The sequence below is a fragment of the Perca flavescens genome, chromosome 11 (genome assembly GCF_004354835.1).
Source record: "Perca flavescens isolate YP-PL-M2 chromosome 11, PFLA_1.0, whole genome shotgun sequence".
NCBI lineage: Eukaryota > Metazoa > Chordata > Actinopteri > Perciformes > Percidae > Perca > Perca flavescens.
Genome location: NC_041341.1, coordinates 16,330,730 through 16,351,111, shown reverse-complemented (window position 1 = coordinate 16,351,111; position 20,382 = coordinate 16,330,730). Strand labels below are relative to the sequence as shown.

Sequence of the window (20,382 nt, the reverse complement as noted above, 5' to 3'; positions counted from 1 at the left end):
GAAATGAAAAACAAAAGGCACAATGATTTTCAACTCATTCTTGTCTTTAATATGCACAAGAGTTGAAAGCATCAATGAGCCACCTTAAAGAGAGGAATTCAATCTTAAATTTATAAAAAGATATAAACAATCAGAGGCCAAAACGCTGTCTGTTGCTCTTCTCCTATTATTTTATTTAAAACAACTTTTCATTAGCAAGTAAAAATCTTGCAACAAACATAAGCTTGTATCCAATTCAGATACAAGGCAACAAAATTGTAAATCTTTAAAGTGGCTCGGTCTAGTCTGCTAGTTCATGACTGTACACCCTCTCTATAGTTTTGTTCAGTATTAAACAGCTAGTCCCAAAAACAAGCTTGGGCTGCTCATAACAACCCAACCCAATATTTAAAACCCCAGTATGACCCATCCCCCTCCCACACCCCTTCCCCACCCCACCTGTCCTGACCCCCTCTCAGTAGTTAGCAGCCAACCAGAGGATCAGAGTCTTCGAGACCAGGGCTAGGGTCGGGTTCAAACTTTGACACATGGAACCCTCACCCATACACCAACTGGGACATGGGACGGCACATTTTAAACAGCCCGTCACCACTACGAAGAGAGAAAAAAAAAAAAAAAAAAAAAAAAAAAACAGCCTATTCCAATTCATCAGCATGTCATCACAATACATATGCAAGTCAAAAATAAAAACATTGAAACAAAGAAATATTGCTTCAACAAAAACAAAATAAACCCCTCCCCAGCCATCTTTGACAGTAAGGTTATCGTCCATCCAATGACTGTCAGCTGCAGCAGCTTTGTACAGGCTTTATGTAAATATATTCATATAATTCATTAGACGGCAAGGAGAGATACACATCACATTTTTGTACAATTATTCAAATTGAGTGATGACATGTGACCTTTTCATCGAAAAGTAGTTAAGTACTGTAATCAGGACCTGTACTCGTTATATAATTCTAGTCTTTAAGGAGTATAGGTCCCTTTCTGCAGGCAGACATCAATATGCCTTCTCAGACGTGTGCATAAGACTGAAGAAAAGTAAAAAGTAAAACAGACATATGGAAGCTCCACAGACTCAACCAGAAGAAGCTGAAACATGAACCTAAAATATTTGTTTGAAGAGAGCATTTAAAAGAATTAAAATAAGGTCAGGTAAGCAATTCGGGTTGATTTTAGCTCAACTTTTGTTTTGTTAAATGCCCCCCCCTTCCTTCCAAGTTTCACATTACAGGGGAGTCCCAAGCAAACACTTCAGTGGATCACAGGACGTGACCAAGCTGGGGGTAAACGCTACAGCAGACATGTTCCTCTTCTCTTAAGTCTCTGCGCCTTCGCCTAAATGTGCTTCCTCCCGTGACAGGTATTGACATCCGCTCTGCTGAATCACAAGCAGGCAGTTAGCAGGGTTTACAGTTTTATGTATTGAAAAAAGCAAAAAAATATTTAAAAAGATAATGGCATTTTCTTCACATTTTTGATGATTTTTTTTTTTTTTTTTTTTTTTTTTTTAAACAAATGTTGATAATTAAACGGAGGTCACATTAAAAAAAAAAGTGACGTCATTGAGTAAGAAGTCCCGTCAGTCAGTGTGCCACGGAGTCCTCTTTATGCCTTGGAGCCCTTTCATCCCCCCTGGGAGGGCGGTGGTGGTCCGTGGTTGATCATGGCTTAGCTCTGGGATTAACTCTTTAAACTGGGTGAGAGAGGGTTATTGGGGTGCCCGGCTATCGGGAATCTGTGTGAATAAAGTGTGGTGACGTGTGTACTTGTATGTCAGTGTGCGTGCACGTAGGTGAAGTAACACCAGAGGACAATCCAGGGGAGGGAAAGCACAAAAATAAACCACAAACAAACAGCAGTATTTCTTCCCCATAAGTGATACAATGGCTTCTAACAGAAGTATGCACTCAAATCCTAAGTGTCAAAAAGTGTATATATGTGTGTTTGAAATGTGCTTGTGTTTTTGTCTTAGTGAAGATATTTGGCAATTAAATCTTGCCACGAAGGCTTTTTCTTCCTTCTGGTTTTATTGTGGTTTTTGTGTGATATTTCAAAGCACTGGCAGAGAAAACTGACAACCCTCCTGATGCAGGCTGCCAGATGCTAATAGTGCCTGTTGTAAGACCAGGACTCCTATGGTGGGTTGCCATGTTTGGTGAAGGATGACCATTAACCAAAAAAAAAAAAAATAAATAAATAACCCCGTAGTGCAGAGGTGGGGTGGGTAAATCCTTCAGTGGTGAGTTTCCTTGTTGAAGTGATGGGAAGTAAATCCTTCGGTACCAGGTTGCCAGGTTTGAGGAGAGATGGATGAATGTCTGGAGTGATTACAGAGTACCTGTGCAGCTGGTTGAACCAAACATCCTGGCTTTTAGAAATTAAACTCCTTTGTTTGCATGTTGGAAGCTGGATCAAAGTTGAAGGTCCCTCCTTGAGTGGTGTCAGGGATCAAGCTTGGATCTTCATCAATCTGAAAACGACAGATATGTTGAGATCACGGCACAGGAAGTTGGCGTACGAGCAGGAAAAACAAACTATGATCACTGGTGGTAAACTTACATCATCTCCTGAAAAGTACTGATCAATGATCTCAAAGGCTAGTTTGTAGATATCTTCATTCTCATGCTGCTGCAAATTTTCTATCTTCTCCAAACCTGAAAAATGAAAAACAATGACAAACATTATTTCCTGTTATTAACCAATTTTCCCAATAAAAAAAAACACATTTAAAAAGGTCCAATATGTAATATTTGTACTGTAATAAATCCAAAAATGACACCAATGCCTCATCAGATATTAAGGAAACATGTTAAACTGAAATACTATCTTTTCTGACAACAATGCTAATTTCAGTATTTTTTCTTTTTGAAATTTACATTCCGTGACGGAATTTATGTTTTGATCTGTGTATTGTTATCCATGGCCCAGTTTGACAGGCAGGCCAAGTTGCCAGATATACCTGTAAAAACGTAAACCCAGCGCGCTACAGCTGTAACGGTAGTACAGCCATGAAAGCAGCAAACAAACGAACAGGATCAACGGAGATAGATTTCTACATGACATAAAAAAAGAAAACAGCATGTTTCTAACAGTTGCTTGACCAGAGACGTAACAACCCCCTGGTAAATATTGGAGATGTATTTGAAAGATGGAGACAGCTTAGATCCCAAAAGGACGCAGAGTTGGCTTATTTTCTCCTGAACATGTAAGCATTAGCTTCAGGCTAATTTATCACAGCTACTAGGGATGGGCATTTTTTGTCATTTCAACATTTGTGTACTCACATTGAATTATATAGCTAGAGTACCCGAGTTGGTTACTCGCAAAAACAAATGAGACATAGCCAGTAAAGTGATCCCGACTGGTCCTGGCTAACGCCGCCATGCTAACCCTGCTAACTGTTAACGTTACCGGGAGGACCAGGCAAGCAGCCCATGGCTGTTTACAGCGTGTAGCCTCTTCAGCGGCTGGAGCCGACAACGGTGAGTTATTTTAAGCCACGAGAGGGGGGCTGTAAATCGGAAAGAGGAGACTATGAGTTTGCAGTGTGTTTAGCAATTGTTGCCGTAATTCTAAGCTAATGAAGTGTGTTCCGTCGGCAAGGTAGTGGTATTTTTAGCGTTTCGTATTGTAATTCTAAGCCGAGGAAGTGTGCCTGACTGGCGTGTGGAGAGGACAGTGAGGTTGTTGTGTTTTTAGCGGTTCATACTGTAATTTTAAGCCAAAAAAGTGTGTCTGTTAGTTGGTTACAGAGCTCCACGTGAGCACGGGCTTTTATGACTGTCAATATAGCCAGCATCTAACGTTAGCTACTCTGCTGTGCTGTGGAGTAATGTCTGGCTATGTGAGAAAAGCGTCCAGCTACATTGTTGTGAATGCTGCGGTGTCAGCCTGGCAACCTCCGTGAACTTCGAGTCTGGGCAGGAGGGGGGCGGGGGAAACGACTCTCCAGTATTTTGAATTGGTAGTGCAGTAACTATTTTAACCGCTAGCTGCCAGTATTACACACAATATTACATATTGCACCTTTAATGTATAAAGAGATTAAAACAAATGAAGAAAGCAGACTGGGGTATAATGCAGGGAAACCATCATCCAGATACAGACCTCCACACTCCTCTATGATCTCAGCAATAGTGCTGGCTTCGTCCCCTGCCATGATGAGGATGTTCTTCAGGCCGTCCAGGACCACCTGCACCACCTGTGAGTCCTTTACCGACAGCAGGTTACAAAACGGGGGGATGACATTCTGCTCCACCAGAAACTCCACCTACACAAACCCACACACACACCACATCCATACTTGATTACAACACAGGTACATGGTTACAAGTGTGGAACATGTCCTTGGTATTTCACTCAAGTCAACATCGCCTAGTTTCACCCCTCAATAATGGGGACAGTTCTGCCTCTTGAAGAAAATGTGAAATGGTGAGTTAAACATTTACTATTGAAATTACGGAATATTATATGACTGACTCACATGCTAGGTAGGGTTTCAGCAGTTCAAATAAACACACTTATGTTGAATAAAAACAAAATAAATCCCTCATGGTATCAGTAAATTAATTCAAACGAGCTCCAGATTTCTACATCATTGGTCCCAAAGCCCAGCTCACCTGGTCTTTTCTCCCACTGATGGTGAGGTTGCTGATGGCCCACGCTGCCTCCTTCTGTGTACCAAAGTCACCCTGTAGAGAGACAAGCTGTCACTAAGATGTGCACATAGCAGCTCTTTTCTACAAAAATGCCGAAACACAGAAAATCCTAGGCCACATTTGCATTCAATCCATTTTTATCAAGAGTGGTTTTGATTCTCTGGCTACAAAACGTGCAACATAATGTATAGGATTAATGCCAAAATTATGCTTTTCCGAGTGTTATACCATTTGTTCAGAAAACTGAATATAAAGAATAGAGAACATAAAGCTTCAGGGATGCATTTCCTGCTCGTCCACCATGCACAAACCTTAGCCAGCTGGTGAATGATCATAGGAATCAGCCCAGCATCGATCACAGCTTGGACCTGCTGCTGGTTCCCAGCTGTAATGTTGGACAGGAACCAGACTGCTTCCTGCAAACAGACCAATCACAAATGCTCAAAACCTGCTCTATATCTTCCACACACCCCCGGATATTCTTTCACCGTGCATTTATATTCCGCTACATTACTCTCATTGACCTAGTAAACAGGGAATGTAGCAGATGATTGACCTTCTAAATAATTTTTGGATTACACAGTTCAATCAAATTCAAACTCTGGTGTTACCCTCCGATTCCATGTCTTTTACAGTCATCAGTCTATATAATCTAGCTACAGCACCGCTCTAACAACAACCCAGCTCCAGAGATATTATACTTTCCGACTCTCCTAAAGTTGTCATAAATGTAATGAACTGACACCTTACTCCTATTTCCATACTAAGCCGTAAGAAACCGGCAGACTTACAAAATAAATTAAAAAAAAAAAACACATGAAAACTGATGGTGATACCTTGTTGATCTTTTCTTTAGGGTGTGTGAGCAGGTTGGGGAAGTGCGAGAGGACGTCACAGTTGAGCACAACCTGCGTCTGCTCGTCTGTTCCTGTCACAATGTTACCCACCGCCCTCAGAGCTGCTGTCTGCAGTTTTAAGACAAAGAATAAAATAAATAAATAAATACGCTGATTAAATTTATTCTAATAAAATTGTGAAATGGTCATCTTACTGTAGACAAAGACTAATGGATTCAATCAATAAAACAAAGTCTCACCTGAACTTTGACCTCCTGATGGCTGAGGAGAGGCACAAGAAATGGAACGACTCCAGAATCAATGACCATTTGGATCTGCTCATTGCCCCCGTCCGTCAGATAGGACAGAGCCCACACTGTGTCTACTAGGATCTGAACATGCGGAAACATAAGCTCGTAAGACTGCAAGTCATTTTTCTTTACAATCTATTAAAATCAGTAAATACAAAATGACAATCACCCCTCGCTCTGATACTTACATTTATATCGGTGTGATATATTAGCACACAGAGGGCGGGCAAAATCTGTGGGGAAAGAAAAGTAGGTTGTGAGTGGGTTGGATGTAGGCGGAGGAATAGATGGATCAGATGAATGCAAAAACAGAGCAGAGTAAAAAGGCAAAAAAAAAAAAAGAAAATCACAAAGAGGAATAGCTGTCAAAACCAGACTTCAAATGTTGCTTTAAGAGCTTTTCCCCTGGGTGATGAGGCTGATTTGGCTACTGAAAAGGCGCAGCAAAAACTCTTGTGTGACTCAGCCTGCAGTGACACTGTCAACTGCAACACATCCATCTGTCTGGCACATGAAGCATGCACGCATGCAGACACGCAAACGCACGCACCTCTTGCACAGTTTCCATAGGTGGCGGGGGATCCTTGTTGCGGCAGAGGTTAACAATGACCCAGGTGACATTGCGGAGGAAGGTGATGGGGATTGATGGGTTGATAAAAGAGAGCAGGGGCTTGACCACGCCCAGGGAGATGACATAATCCCTGCACTGTGGACCATCACCTGGGTAGGCAAGGGGGCAGAGGTCAACATAACTCTCAACAGCTGCATCCAAGCAGTATATATGGGTACACACTTCAATTAGATGACACTACTTACCTATAATGTTTCCTAAAGCCCATACTGCCTGTTCACATACGTTCTGGTGGGGAGAGTGCAGCAGTCGCAGGAACAGGGGCACTGCATCTGGATACACAAACATCAGAATATCAAATACTTGCCCAAAGTGACCGATTGTGAAAATCCAGTCACAATAAAAGCCACATTAAATTAACCCATGACTGTGCCACAACTCTTGTATCTAAACATAAGTAGGTTTACAGCCACCTACAGCCTGTAGGTGGCCTCCTCTGCTGTCCGCTTTGCCGGACACAGAGGAGGAAGGCAACCTTCATCCCGAGGGCTGTCCAGCTTATGAATGATAACTGACTTATGAACATATATACACACACACACACACACATACACACACACACATATACATACATAGATACATACAACAGATTTTTTTTTTTTTTTTTTTTACAGCATCTTAAGCATTTTGGTTTTAATTGAAGCACAAGAAAGTACTTAAGAATTTTTTAATTTAAACTTATAACCACTACTATGTGATGAATGATGACATGTGGTATGTAGTATGTAGTGTGTGGTTGTGCAGTGTGGCTATGGATTATGTTTGTGGGTTGATGTACAGTATGCGTGCTGCTTATGTTGTTGATTTTGTCCCTTGGAATGCTGAGATAAGCTACTGTAATGTGCCCTTTTAAAATTGCCCCTGACGCTCAAAATTTCATGGGGGAGGACCCCCCCACTTAATAAGTTTCCCCCCCAAAGGCACATTCTGAGCCAGGAAAAACCTTAAAGAATAATAAAAACCTGAGCAGTTTTAATAGGGATCCAGTGGCCTCCAGCCCCCTCGGGCTTGGACCCCTAAAAATGACTTACGGCCTCAATTAAATGAAAAACAAATAAACATGCTAGCTTGGCAGATTGCAGACAGTATACAAACACAGCCTGCAGGAAGACAGAATGTGGGGTGAAACTTACTGGATTTAACCACAGCCTGAGTCTGTGCTGACGTCCCAGAGGCAATGTTGGTCAGAGCCCAAGCTGCCTCAAACTGAAGAGACGGGCTGCAGGACAGAGAACATAAAAAAAACAGTTAGGAAAAAAACAAAAACAGTTAAAAGACATTTAGAAAGCTCATTTAGTTTCCATAGTAGAGTGGGACAAAAAAGGAGGGGAACAATAATAATAAATATTAATGTGAAGACTTCCTGAAATCCCATCTGCCATTAACTGTTTTTCAAGGCTGATTTTTATATTTCCCCCCATGCACCTAATACACTTCTGTTTTGGGCCTTCCAGTACTAAATATGCTTTCCAGAGCAATGCGTCTTAAACTTATTTTAATCAAAAGTTTGTTACTTATTGGAGCATAGTGAAGTTTTTCATAACTAGTTTCTTTAAAAAAGATTCATAAATCAGTTTATCCATATGAAATCCTGGTGAAAACAGAGTTGATGTGGTGGATAAAACATTTGTGCTGTTTGGCTAACCAGTGCTGTGCTCAAAAGGGAAAACTATCTTGACTTATTTTTATTTATTTTTTTAAAATGCTGCAACATAAAATATTAGAAATCACAAAGTTGCAAGTGATCCTCACACCACCCACCAGCCAAATGCTAGTAAATCACGGCAAGTGGTGTTAAGTCTGTCTACGTGCATGCGCCCCATATACAAAGGCTCGGTCCTTGTCGCAGCGGCCACAGGTTCGATTCCAACGTGTGGCTCTTTGCTGCATGTAGTTCCCCCCCCTCTCTCCCTATTTCATATCTACAGCTGTCCTGACTAATGAATGCCTAAAAAAAGAAGAAGGAAAAAAAAAAAAAAGTATCTACTCCACTAAATATTTCATCAAGCAATGAGCCATGATCTTGATTTCCTACTGGTGTCTTAAGTGTTAGCTAAGATTCAAAACAGTAAACAGGGTGTGTGTCCTTTCTTATATAACCAGCCATTTTGGTTGCCTGTGGACAGAACAGTTTAATTTTCTGCCCTATCATGCGTTCACAGATTTCATTTGAAGACTAACTATTCTTGTTTACGTACAATGGTACTTCTTCATGCTGTACTTTGCATTGTGGTTCTGTACCTCATGATGTCGTTAGGCTGAGCTGGCTTGGCTTTCTGCCATAATGCCATGGCAACATAGTAGATAATTACTTTCTCTTGATGGAGGCACATTGGTTATACTGCATTGCTGCATTTGCAACTCAGAGATAACAGAAATGTCCAACACAGGATGGTGCTCCATGTTAACATGATGCAATCTGTTGTTTGTTGCCATGGTAGAATCCTTACAACTTCTTGCATACAAGTTCTTCCCCCTCAACTATTCATCCACCCCCCCCCCCCCACCCCCTCAGTGAACACAAGGTCCTGGGAATTGGGAACTCCGAGAGACGGGAATGCTGTTATATTTGGCTTGGCCTGGACTGAGAGGACCAGCCAACTGCCCTGCGTGCCCCCACATACTCTCACGTGTGGACACAGTGGGACTGGGACACACACACACACACACACGCACGCACGCACGCACGCACGCACGCACGCACACACGCACACACGCACACACGCACGCACACACGCACACACGCACACAGCCTCTGTTGCAGCAAAGACTTGATGTAGCAGCGCCAGTAATCCATCACAGCAGTCTGCAGTCTTAACAGCTAGAACACTCAGTTCATCGCGTCACAGAGAAATAACACTGAAGACAAACAAACTGTTTTAGAAGAAGACTTACTTGTCGTCCCTTTCCAGGCATTTCACTAAAATGGGCAGGATCCCAGACTTTATCAAGTCGTCGATAGGAGGGTTTCTGTCACTCGAGAGCAGTTTTCTAACAAAGGGCAACAAACATATCTCAATGTAAAAAAAACAGCAACAGCTGGAGTCTGTATATGTGTGTTCTGTCAGTCACTCACCTGGCTGCCTGTACAGCACTGAGCTGGACAACTGCATTATCACTGGTAGCGTTCTGTAGTGACAAGAAGTGAAGGCCATGATAAATGTCAGCACAGCATAATTCAACAGTTTAGGAGCTATTGCTGGTGGTACATTTGGGAAAGGCAAATTTATAATGGAAGACTTCACTGAATCGTTACCTGTAAGATGGCATCAAGCGTAACGTTTTGCTGTACGAAGAGAAATGAAATGTAAAGGAATATTAGCAGGCATAGTTAAAATTTTCTAAGTATACTCCATCATCAAATGTGAACCACTCCAACAGTCAATTGCAGATGCCGACTGCACAACAGTCCAAAACAGTGCATTTCCCTCATGTCATTACGGTGCAGTAGTGATACAAATAAACTGCTGCTCGGATATAACTTTTACAATGTAATATGCAGGGTGCTGTATGGATTCAAATAGTGAAAAACATGAGCAGATATTCTAAAAACTTTTGCAGAAGAACTAAAAAAATGTAACTACTCTTGATCAACACCACTTTACATAATATGTTAAACTTATGTAAATGTGCTTTTTGTTTACATGTCTATGTTAAAGAGTTTAGAAGCTTGCACCTTGGTATCTGACATGAAAATGAGTAATGTAGAATATGCAAAATTCTTGCTGGCTTTCAACTGAAAAGGATGAAGGACATTACAATGAGCTGCACCTTCTCTTTTCCCTACTGTTTGCTTGTTGTGACTCTGAACATCCAGTAGGGCTGAAAGAATAGTTTGTGGAAGTACCACCCCACTTCCAGGCTAGCTTGTTTCAGAATCAAGTGATATTTTTGATTAAAATAAGTCTCTCTACTAACCTAAGGGCGCTGAAGTTTGAAAACCTCACCAGTTTATCAAAAAATGATAGCATTAGCTTTCAACACAGCTCTAATGAGACTATAACAGTGTGTTTGTGTCTAACACACAGAACTAACATGAAGAGGTAACAATAACATTGGATGAAACATCTTGAATCTGTGGTGGCACACAGTCATCCAGGTTTTGATCAATGCTATACATTTCCTGTCTCACTATTACTGCTGTTGTGTGCCACAAATTGAGACTGCAATTTCAATTTGTGATTAAAATGCCCAGATTGGCTCACTCTGCAGGCCATTTCTCATAATTTCTTCTAAAATAATATAATCTGAAGTCAACCACTTTGGCGATAAATACATCTTGGGCAGCGCATTGCCCACATACAGCTTATTATCTCTTGTGGAGAAACTAGAAGGTGTCCTTAAATAACATAGCAGCAAGAGAGAGTGAGAGAGAACTGCAACCTTCTGGACCTAGGACCTTCAATTATCTGCTTTAGTTTTAAGATATTTGTCTCTGCGCTTTTTGATGCCAAAGCAATTCCATGAAGGTTGATGGCATTTCATGGAAAAATATATATTAAAAAAAAAACAGCAGATTGTGTTTCTAGAAACATTGTACTTGTTTCTCAGTTGGGTGGATTATCTTGAGAAAGTGGAACATTATTTCTGGAAAAGACTTTCAAAGATCATTTTTCATTGCTGTGAGGAGCACAAACAAAATCCCATTCACCGTAATTGTACTAGGGTGGTGGCAGAAATTGACAATTGCGAGCTCTCCATCTTTATAAAGAATGTGTGACATGATTGAAAGCTCCAGAACAGCCAGTAAATAAACCATGTGGTGAGATTTTAAGTCCGCTGTTTTTTCCAAGATCAAGAATGAACTTTCAGTCTCCCCTTAGGAGAAAATGTTTTTTGTAATGTAGGTGAATTGGCCCATTGAAGTTTGAAATGATAACTATTACTGACAGACAACATTAATAACATGAAAACGCAGCACTGTGAATGCTTTCATTTGGGAGGAAATCCCAGTAAAAACAGACCTTTCTCCATTTTATTCTTACTGAAGCTGTTCAGCTACTGCTACTTGTGTGTATCACACGCAGTTGGAATTAAATACACTGCTCCCGGGATTTTAACCCCACACCCTCACCCCCACACACACCCACACACACACTTACTCCTTTAAAGTCTGAGTCGACATCAGAGTCCTCCAGACTCTCCTCCTGCGGGACATTTCTCTTCTTCAGTAGATGTTCATCCCGTTTGTTCTGACAAGAGGAAAAAAGAAAGAAAAGCAATGAGGGGATGAGATGAAAGGGTTCATTAATGCATTAATGATTTCTTAAAGTGACAGTGAATATAGGCCTACCTCAAAAACAATTGCTCTTTCCCAAACTTTTACTTTCTGGCGTGTAGCCTACATGTTAGAAATCCCCATCATAAGTGGCTAAGTCAGAGAAATCTGCCGGCAGGCTTGTCCACAAAGCAAACACACACTCATCTTTGAAGGACACTGAACCTTAACCCTCTAAACACACTCCGCAACCCCCCAGCAAGCACACATTCATTCAGCGCTGAAATACAAAAGACATGGACATGCAGACAGGAAGAAAGACCCACACATCCCATCAATCTTCAGGGCATGTGAGTCAGTGGTAGGAGGAGATTCCCTTGCCCTACATTTCTGTGCATCATGCTGTTGTGCGTCACTGATGACTAATCAGCTAGTGCAGTGCTTCTTGCTGCTCTGATCCAGCTAAAAAGAATTTGCTAGACTTGAGACCACGAGTATTTTATAGCAATGACGTTATATGTTTTAACATATAATGTGTAACATAATGTGCTTGGTTACCACTATTCTTAGACTCTCTCTGGAAGCACAATGCTACAGTATCCATTTTGTTGATTAGAATTACCACCTTAGAAGGCCCTATACCAAAACATGCCTTTGCAAGTGAATCTGTCCACCGTCTAATGTGCTGTTTACATGCCGTCATTTTCTCGACGGAGTCACTTTTGTGCCACACTGGACTGTCAAAAACACATTTCTTAAGAGCAAAAGGTTTCAAGATTTCAATTTTTTATCATTTTGTGAGGCACCCAGTTCCAAGAACCAGAGGGAACCTTCTTCTTCCACAACCTGCATATGCCTTTCCTATTCCAGGAGACTAAGAAGGAACAACTCTGAAAAATAGCATATGACTCAACTAATGCAAATCAGACTTGTGGGCTAAATGTACAGTATCAGTAAGGCCAGGGTTTCCTTTAGGATTTTTTTTTAGCAGTGGGGGATACCGTGGGGGTGCAGATATGTTGCCGTGGGGGGCTGCCGCAGTCAAATCAGCATAGAGGAAACAATGAATAGAATATCTATTATCAATAGATAATCCTTACTAAAATGCTCATTAAATGTGCTGTGGATATTCATGCCTAATGGAACACCACTACTCAATGTGGACTTTGTAGTGGATTTAACCCTTATCGATGACTCTGATCTGATGATCTTAGTGCTTTATTTCTCAGTCATCAGGTGTAATCTACAAAGACATTTTTTCACTTAGAAAAAAAGTGATAGTTGTGATTGGTCTTCTCGTTGTCAGATATCACATCAAATGAAACAAAGAACTCTTAACCCAGATGTGACTGATCTATTAATCTGTTATGAACACAACAGAGTCCAGCTGTGTGTGAAAATAAAAAACTCAGGCCCATCGGCAAGTTTAAAGGGTGCATGACAGAACTGATTTCACAGTACAAAAAAAAAAAAAAAAAAGCACACAAAGACAATGCAACACAAGCTATTAAAACTCAACTACTGTTAAACTGTATTCAACCCGTTGAGAACCATAATTTCAATGAGGCTTATTCCAATGATTTTAATACATGACAGACAACACTGCAACCCACAACTAGAATACAGGTGCCAAGTCTGATGTTACCCAGCAGACCTTGACGATCTGCTTACAGTCTATGAAGATTTGACCACTAAATTGTTTTTGTTCAGTTTTAAACCAGAAAATGTATTAGTATGAGCAAGAAATATCCCACCAGGCACTGTCGCAGCACACACAAAGGCTGTCTCCAAGTGACAGTCAATGAAGCAGCTCTGAAGTGTCGAATCACATGCTGAAGTTAAGGATCAACTCCTTCTGACTCTGGGAGACTTGTTTGCATACAGAAATCATGATTATACTTAACAAAATAACATTAATATCAAACATTTCTTGTATGAGCAGGGTGAGGTTTTGCATTGGTAGAAAGCTACACAGTATTTGGCTACAAAAACAATGTTTATGTTTGAACCGGTTATAGCTAAGATTTTTCCTAGGTCGCACCGTTGCACCTAACGTCCTCGCATCCGCTGCCTCTCCACTAACGAAGCGATGTCATTTATATCGATATGGTTTAATGTTGCGTTACATGACCCATTCCTTCTGGAAAGCCGTGCCTGTGTTTGGATCGCTCCTCTGCACAGTTGTTGAAAACAAGTGAAGGAGCTTTCTCAGAGATATACATTTGTTTAATATATCCTAGGCTATTCATTTCAGATAACTTTCATTTACATGTGTTGCAGCTGTATATTTTCAAACTGGTAAAAGGAAACCCTGTATTTGCATTTTATTTTAATCACAATCTGTTTTAATAAAAAGACCTTGTGAAAATTGGCTTTGACTTAAAATTTTACATTTAGCCCACTTTGTAAAAAAAAAAATACATAGCTATATATTGTGTATTGCCATTCAGCATTAACGGCGACGCGAGGAAAAATTTGGGTGCACCTAAATTTTGTGATGGTGCACCTAAATAAAAAAAGTTAGGCGCACCAGTACAACCAAGGCAAAAAGTTAGCCTGGAGCCCTGAGACGATATCTAGTCTCATATATCGATGTCGATATAATATCGATATATTGCCCAGCCCTATGTGGCAGTCTAATGGGTTCTTAAGTATTCTACAAAGTGCTATCTAAAAGATGCCACAAAAGGTCCACAGATAGATGGAAAGAATTATGTGTGGAGGAAACGTGATTCAAGGTGTACTGCATTATCTGTGAAACATGGTGGTGGTAGTGCTTATGCTTGGGTTGCTGCCAGTGGAACCAGCTCACAGCTGACGGTTACAGCAGAATTAATGCATATGTCTCGTTTGTTCAGTTTAAATTTGATGCATCAAGGGCGCCCCCAAATAGCTCAGCTGGTAGAGCGGGCGCCCATATATAGAGGTTCACTCCTCGACGCAGCGGGCCCGGGTTCGACTCCGACCTGCGTCCCTTTGCTGCATGCCATTCCCCCCTCTCTCTGAAAGGGGTTTCATGTCTTCAGCTGTCCTGTCAAATAAAGGTCAAAAAATGCCCAAAGAATAATCTTTAAAAAAAAGAAAAATCTCTTTAGGCAATGTCATCGTAAAGCAGCAGCCGTACAATGATCCAAAGCGCATATCCAAACCCACCCCCTGAACTAAGCATGGGTCTCACTTACTGAAGAACAGAATGAAGGCAAATATTCCTTGCAACAAGCAAGACATTAAGACACCTGCATATTGTGATGTATATTGGTCATAGACTTTGGCACTTAGTGAATGCAAAGAATATGCACTCACTCAATCTATGTGACAATTCCTACACCGTTCAGCTGATGTAGATGTTAACACCCTCAAATTTAAGCTGAAAATTGGCATTTTACTCTTATAGTCCTTGATTATTTTTTAGCCAATGGTGCAGAATAAAGGACCAAAACAACCAAAAAAATATGTCATAAGCACAAAACTGCTCGTTGTACAATGCCTACTAAAAGCCCCCGTTGTTCATGTTTTGCTCCTACAATCAACATAGATGATAGCACTACATCCTCTTTCCTTTCAATTCCTTCACCGTGCTGAACAGTGGGAGTGCAGCAAATCAACAACAAACGCGGTAGCCTGGTAACAAAAACTCATCCTGGCCCAACATCATTTGGCAACATACTGTGTTGGCCAAATTGAATACATGCCAAGTATAATACCTTGTAGCTTGTGCTCTGTGTTTGTGCTAACTCTTCTATTTAGCTGTAAATTCTTAAAACAAATCAGTTTTTTCCCTGTGACAAGCAATTTCAATTTCTCAAAGAAGGCTAGTCCAAAAAGTGCAATTTCCACCATTATATTACAGAAAGTGTGCAAAAATTAAGAAGTTCAACAACAGAAATGCATAAATGCTCAATAAATCCACATTGCTTTAGAAGGTGTCTGTTTGGAAGATACCTTGATTATTGAGGGACAGACCACAACAATTATTTTGGTGTGCATTTAACACACAATGACTGTTAATTAACTATAACTATTTAACTATTACCTATTAACTGACTATGGGGGGAGGAAATTAAACAGGTGTGCCTCAAAACAGAACTGACAAAAGGAAACCAAAAATGCATGGCTTTCAATAGTTTGCATGACCAATGCTTAGCCAGTTGCAAGAAACAGTGTAATAGTGGGTGGTGAATGAGGCTTTGTTAACATTTGAGCCAGTTCACTTAAGGGTCAAGCAATATCTTTGACATTAACAATGAATTAAATGGCTAGTGGTGCCAGTTGATGAACAATGAACTTAAATGGCCAATCTTGTAGTTTTCGAACTATTATCTATAGAATGAATGGTTGCTTCCTAATGGCTCTCAGCATATAATGGTTTGTCAGAATTTTCTATTTTCTCAATGGTCTAGGATCTGAGACAGATTTATAATACTTTGACTGAGTGGTGTATGTGTGTGTAGACAGATGATGCATCTTTTCTTACCTTTCTCAACTCAACCGTCACCTCATTTCGATGTCTTCTCATAGTCTGCAACAAAAAAAAAGAAAAGAAAGACCGCAAATGAGAAATTCAACCATTTACTGCGTGGAAAAGAAAAAAAATTGCTGGTTACATGAATAACAAAATTGTCTAATAAATCACAAAATATGAGCAAAAGACATCCAATTGTGTGTTTTCCATTAGAGTGCACGCCTCAATAATAAAAGTATTTTAGTGATCTTATAACCATTTCAAAATGCAGGGCAAGTATATGACCTTTTCAGTTTAGTAATAATTCTGTGACTGAATCTTGAAAACAGAAACCACCACATGAAGTTAAGAGATATATAAAACAAAAGAATACAGCAGAAGCAAGGAAAGACTGTCTATTGGGTTTGCAGTTCATCCTGAACAGTTTGAGATGGTCTAAGATCTTGTGACTGTTTGAAGAGGTTCATGTTGCTATCCTAAATAGCCGCTTATGTAATCTGGGACAGTCATAACTCAGGAGGCTGTGGAGCAGAGAGGTGTCTCCCAACCACTGATAAACAACATAAATGCCATTACATTAACCCAAACAAAAATGTCCCTTAACAGACAGCAGAACATCAGATACAGTATAACAGTCCAGCCTGGGTGTCTAGAGAAGTGAATGCAGTCCAGTAAACTTTAATTTGCCTAATTCTGTTGGTTGTTTGCTGTGTACCCAAAATATGAACATTTCCTAAAAATAAGAATATATATGCCTAAATTGCTGGAGCGCATGTAGGCACCACAATAAATACTCAAAAATTAAATCAGCAGTTCCACAAGGCAAGAAAGACATGGTATTATGAAATGCTTGACCAATCTAAGCCATAAACACATTCCATATAATATCCATGTGAGACTTTACTGCTTTGCAAATCAAAGCTGTTCCTAATGATGTCATGAACGAAGAGCAATCTGTTAAGCCTGACCTACATAAATAAAACCCAAACTGGCATTTTCTCCTCTCCTGTAGTCCGAGTCATCCATTTAGAAAAACTCAAATTCCTGCCTAGGCTCTTAAGGGGACCCAGGTCAGACATCCAAGATGCCTGGAATAGCATCAGGGACACAAAGTATGTCTATCGTGGTAGCCATGTGCTTGTCAAACTGACTCCAAGTTTCAAAACAACAACCAATGGGGCTTCAATCCATGCTTTTAGGCATTTGAGGGTCAAAACAGCACCCTGATAGATTTTGCAGAGCCATTTTCAGAAATACCTTTGTTTGGGTCTTTGGTGGTAAACCATGAGGTCTGAGAGAGTTGCATTTTGATAAATTATATGTATAATGCAACCTTAACAAGTTTAGATACTATTTGTTACTTTGACATTTTCCTTTGGTCCAACACTGTTAGCTTCCTTTATCTTGGCTTGTCTGAATACAGTCTTTGCTAAATGGTTTGGTCATCATGTCAATGGGCATTACAGACAAATGCTGTCACAGAGATTTATAATTAGATTGGTTAGTTAAATGATGCTGCAATACCCAGCGTTTTGGACTGAGTTTGGCAGTAGGGCACCTGGTATAACATTACTGGTGGTGTTTATTATGTGACAGTGAAGCAACCACATGTCCTTCACGTTTGTTTAATATAGCAATGTCAACTTAAAAGTCTAACCACTGAGAAATGTGCGAGATAACATTAAAAACGTTAGACCAAGGCATAATAGTACTGCTGGCTCCATGTTTTAAAATTCCAATTCAGTAACTTAACATTTTTAAGTTAGCCATTTTTAGTTAGTTCACGTGAAGTAGTCTCTTTTTATTTGCTCTTTATTTCGATTTATTTATGTTTTTGATTATATTGACTCATACTTGCTGTTGTTATATTGACCTCTGGATATCCTGCTTTTGGCTTGCTTTTTCTGTCAAAGCAAACTGTTTTTAAAAAAGGTGCTAACGTTATATACAAAAAGTTATTATAAAATATTTGCCGTGTTCCACATCAAAGTAGACCGTAAAACTAAAATCCTCGCATCATTACAATCCAGCTGACTGTTTAGTGGCTCACCTGGCTTTACATGCTCGCTATTTGCTTGACAACGTTAGCAAGCTAACAAGGAGGGGCAATGTTTGGTTAGGGTGGATGTGGACCAACCATGTGATTCAGCCTAAACCGATGTTTTAATAATAATGACACATGTATGTGACGTTCACAAGTTACCGTAGGTGTTACTTGAGTCCATATGGCTGTAAAACATAGCAAATGTCAGGATTATGGTGCAGGCCAGGCCCAGTCTCGCTTGCGACCGGTGTCCATCCAACTAGCTAGCTAGTTAACGTTAGCTGGCAGTGACAGCTACATCGCCTCCTGCTTTTAGCTAATTCTCCCAATTACAACGGTCCGACTGTCATGTCGCTTACTTTTTACAAAACATATTCTGAATATTGGTAGACCACTTGTGTTAGCTGCATAACAATGATCACAACAGCTTAACATCGAGGGGGAATTGACCGTTAACAAGATAGGCCAATAAGCACTTTTGATGGCGAACTCTTCACGTTAGCTTACGTTAGCTGGCAGCTGCAGTCGGGCCAGGCTCCCTAACGAGGCCCAAAGACTATCGTTTTCTACGCAAAACTTATTCGATTCATGTTGTTTACACTTGCATGTATATGCCAGCTCACCTCAACATCACGTCCTTTATTTTTAAAGCTCTTGATGCGGTGGTTTTCCAAGCCGGCGTTTTCTGCCATGGCTGTATGGGGTTTTGCTATTACTCCGGCTTTCGGGATCTCCTCCGTGAAAGACGAGGCACGGCAGCTCCTGTGCTGCTGCTGTTGCTGCTGCTGCTGGCTCCGGAGAGGGGAAGGAAGACGACGTAACTACGTAACAGATCGCAGAGTGAGGGGAGGAGTAAATCCGAATTAGAATTTATTTATTTATTAATTGCCAAGTAACAAACACTTACAGGTAATTAGCCCTGGTGGTTGGTGCATACATACATAGCTGTATCAAAAGGAAATGAACAATGAACAATAAACAATAAAGAAAGTACTGCAACAGACAAGAACATAGAATAACAATAGGCTACAATAAATTATTACAATAAATAATCGATATGTAACTGACCGAGGAGATAAGGCTTGCTGAATCACTGACTTCTTTTAAATCTCTTCTCTTCTCTTCTTACTTGCTTTCATGTGATGCTGTCTTTTTGCCTTTTATCTGTTCATCGCCACTACTGGCTATTTCCACTTATCTTACTCGTGAATTCTCTTTCTTCTTTTTTTGTCCTTTAGAGCTGCCCCCTCTTTTGTTGTGTATGTGTACTGATGTGCTCTGTATATATGTTTTGTTTATGCTTTTGTTTCTTCTGTTAAAGCACGTTGTAAGCTGTAAGGTGCTATACAAACAAAAAAGTTAACTGTTTAACAATAGAAAAGAAGGCTGTATGGTTTAGTGCAGAATGTGCAACAATGGTGAGGAAATGTGCTAATGTTCAGGATATAGAATATGTGCAATGGTAAGGTAGCCTATATAGTCCAGGATGTTAGTTAATGTAGTGACTAGGGGTGGGGGGTGTAATTAAATTCAATTTTATTTATAGTATCAAATCATAACAAGAGTTATCTCGAGACACTTTACAGATAGAGTAGGTCTAGGCCACACTATAATTTACAAAGACCAAACAATTCCAGTAATTCCCATAAGAGCAAGCATTTAGTGTGACAGTGGCGAGGAAAAATTCCCTTTTAGGCAGAAACCTCGGACAGACCCAGGCTCTTGGTGGGCGGTTGTCTGTTGGTGCCGGTTGAAGATGAACAGTGGCAATTATAGTCACAATAAATACGCAGGGTGTAGCAGGACATAGCATGACGTAGCAGGGCGTAGCTGGCACTGCAGGGCGTAGTAGGGCACTGTGCGGCGTAGCAGGGCATAGCAGGGCGCCAAGCAGGACCACAGCGACAGCTGTAGGTGCCACCCTAATCCAGGGAAAACTGCGAGGCGAGAAAACAAAGACCCAGGGGAACAAGCTCCCCAGAGCTAGGTTAGTAACAAGAATGTGCCCACATATGAGGAGCTCATGTGTCAAAGGAAGTCCCCCGGCAGTCTAAAACTATAACAGCATAGCTAAGAGCTGCACAGAAGCAGAGATAGGGAGGGGACGCGCTGTGACTGTGGCTACACACCCTCCCCCGCCGGCAGAGATGGCAAAAGTACTCACATCCCGTACTCAAGTAGAAGTACAGATACTTGTGTTAAAAAATACTCTGGTAAAA

General features: G+C 40.6%; 1 protein-coding gene across 1 annotated transcript; it reads right to left on the bottom strand.

Annotated features, from left to right (window-relative positions):
- Window positions 1-1,288: 1,288 nt before the first annotated feature.
- On the bottom strand, window positions 1,289-18,984 carry kpna3 (karyopherin alpha 3 (importin alpha 4)). Its single transcript, XM_028591074.1, has 17 exons — window positions 18,787-18,984; window positions 16,132-16,176; window positions 11,542-11,631; window positions 9,696-9,725; window positions 9,516-9,568; window positions 9,335-9,430; window positions 7,573-7,658; window positions 6,625-6,711; window positions 6,359-6,528; window positions 5,997-6,041; window positions 5,758-5,889; window positions 5,498-5,626; window positions 4,973-5,077; window positions 4,623-4,694; window positions 4,111-4,273; window positions 2,563-2,657; window positions 1,289-2,473 (listed from the first exon to the last, which is right to left on the bottom strand). Exons 1-17 carry the CDS (start codon window positions 18,853-18,855, stop codon window positions 2,375-2,377), a joined length of 1,566 nt encoding a protein of 521 aa, XP_028446875.1. The 5' UTR covers window positions 18,856-18,984; the 3' UTR covers window positions 1,289-2,374.
- Window positions 18,985-20,382: the final 1,398 nt, after the last annotated feature.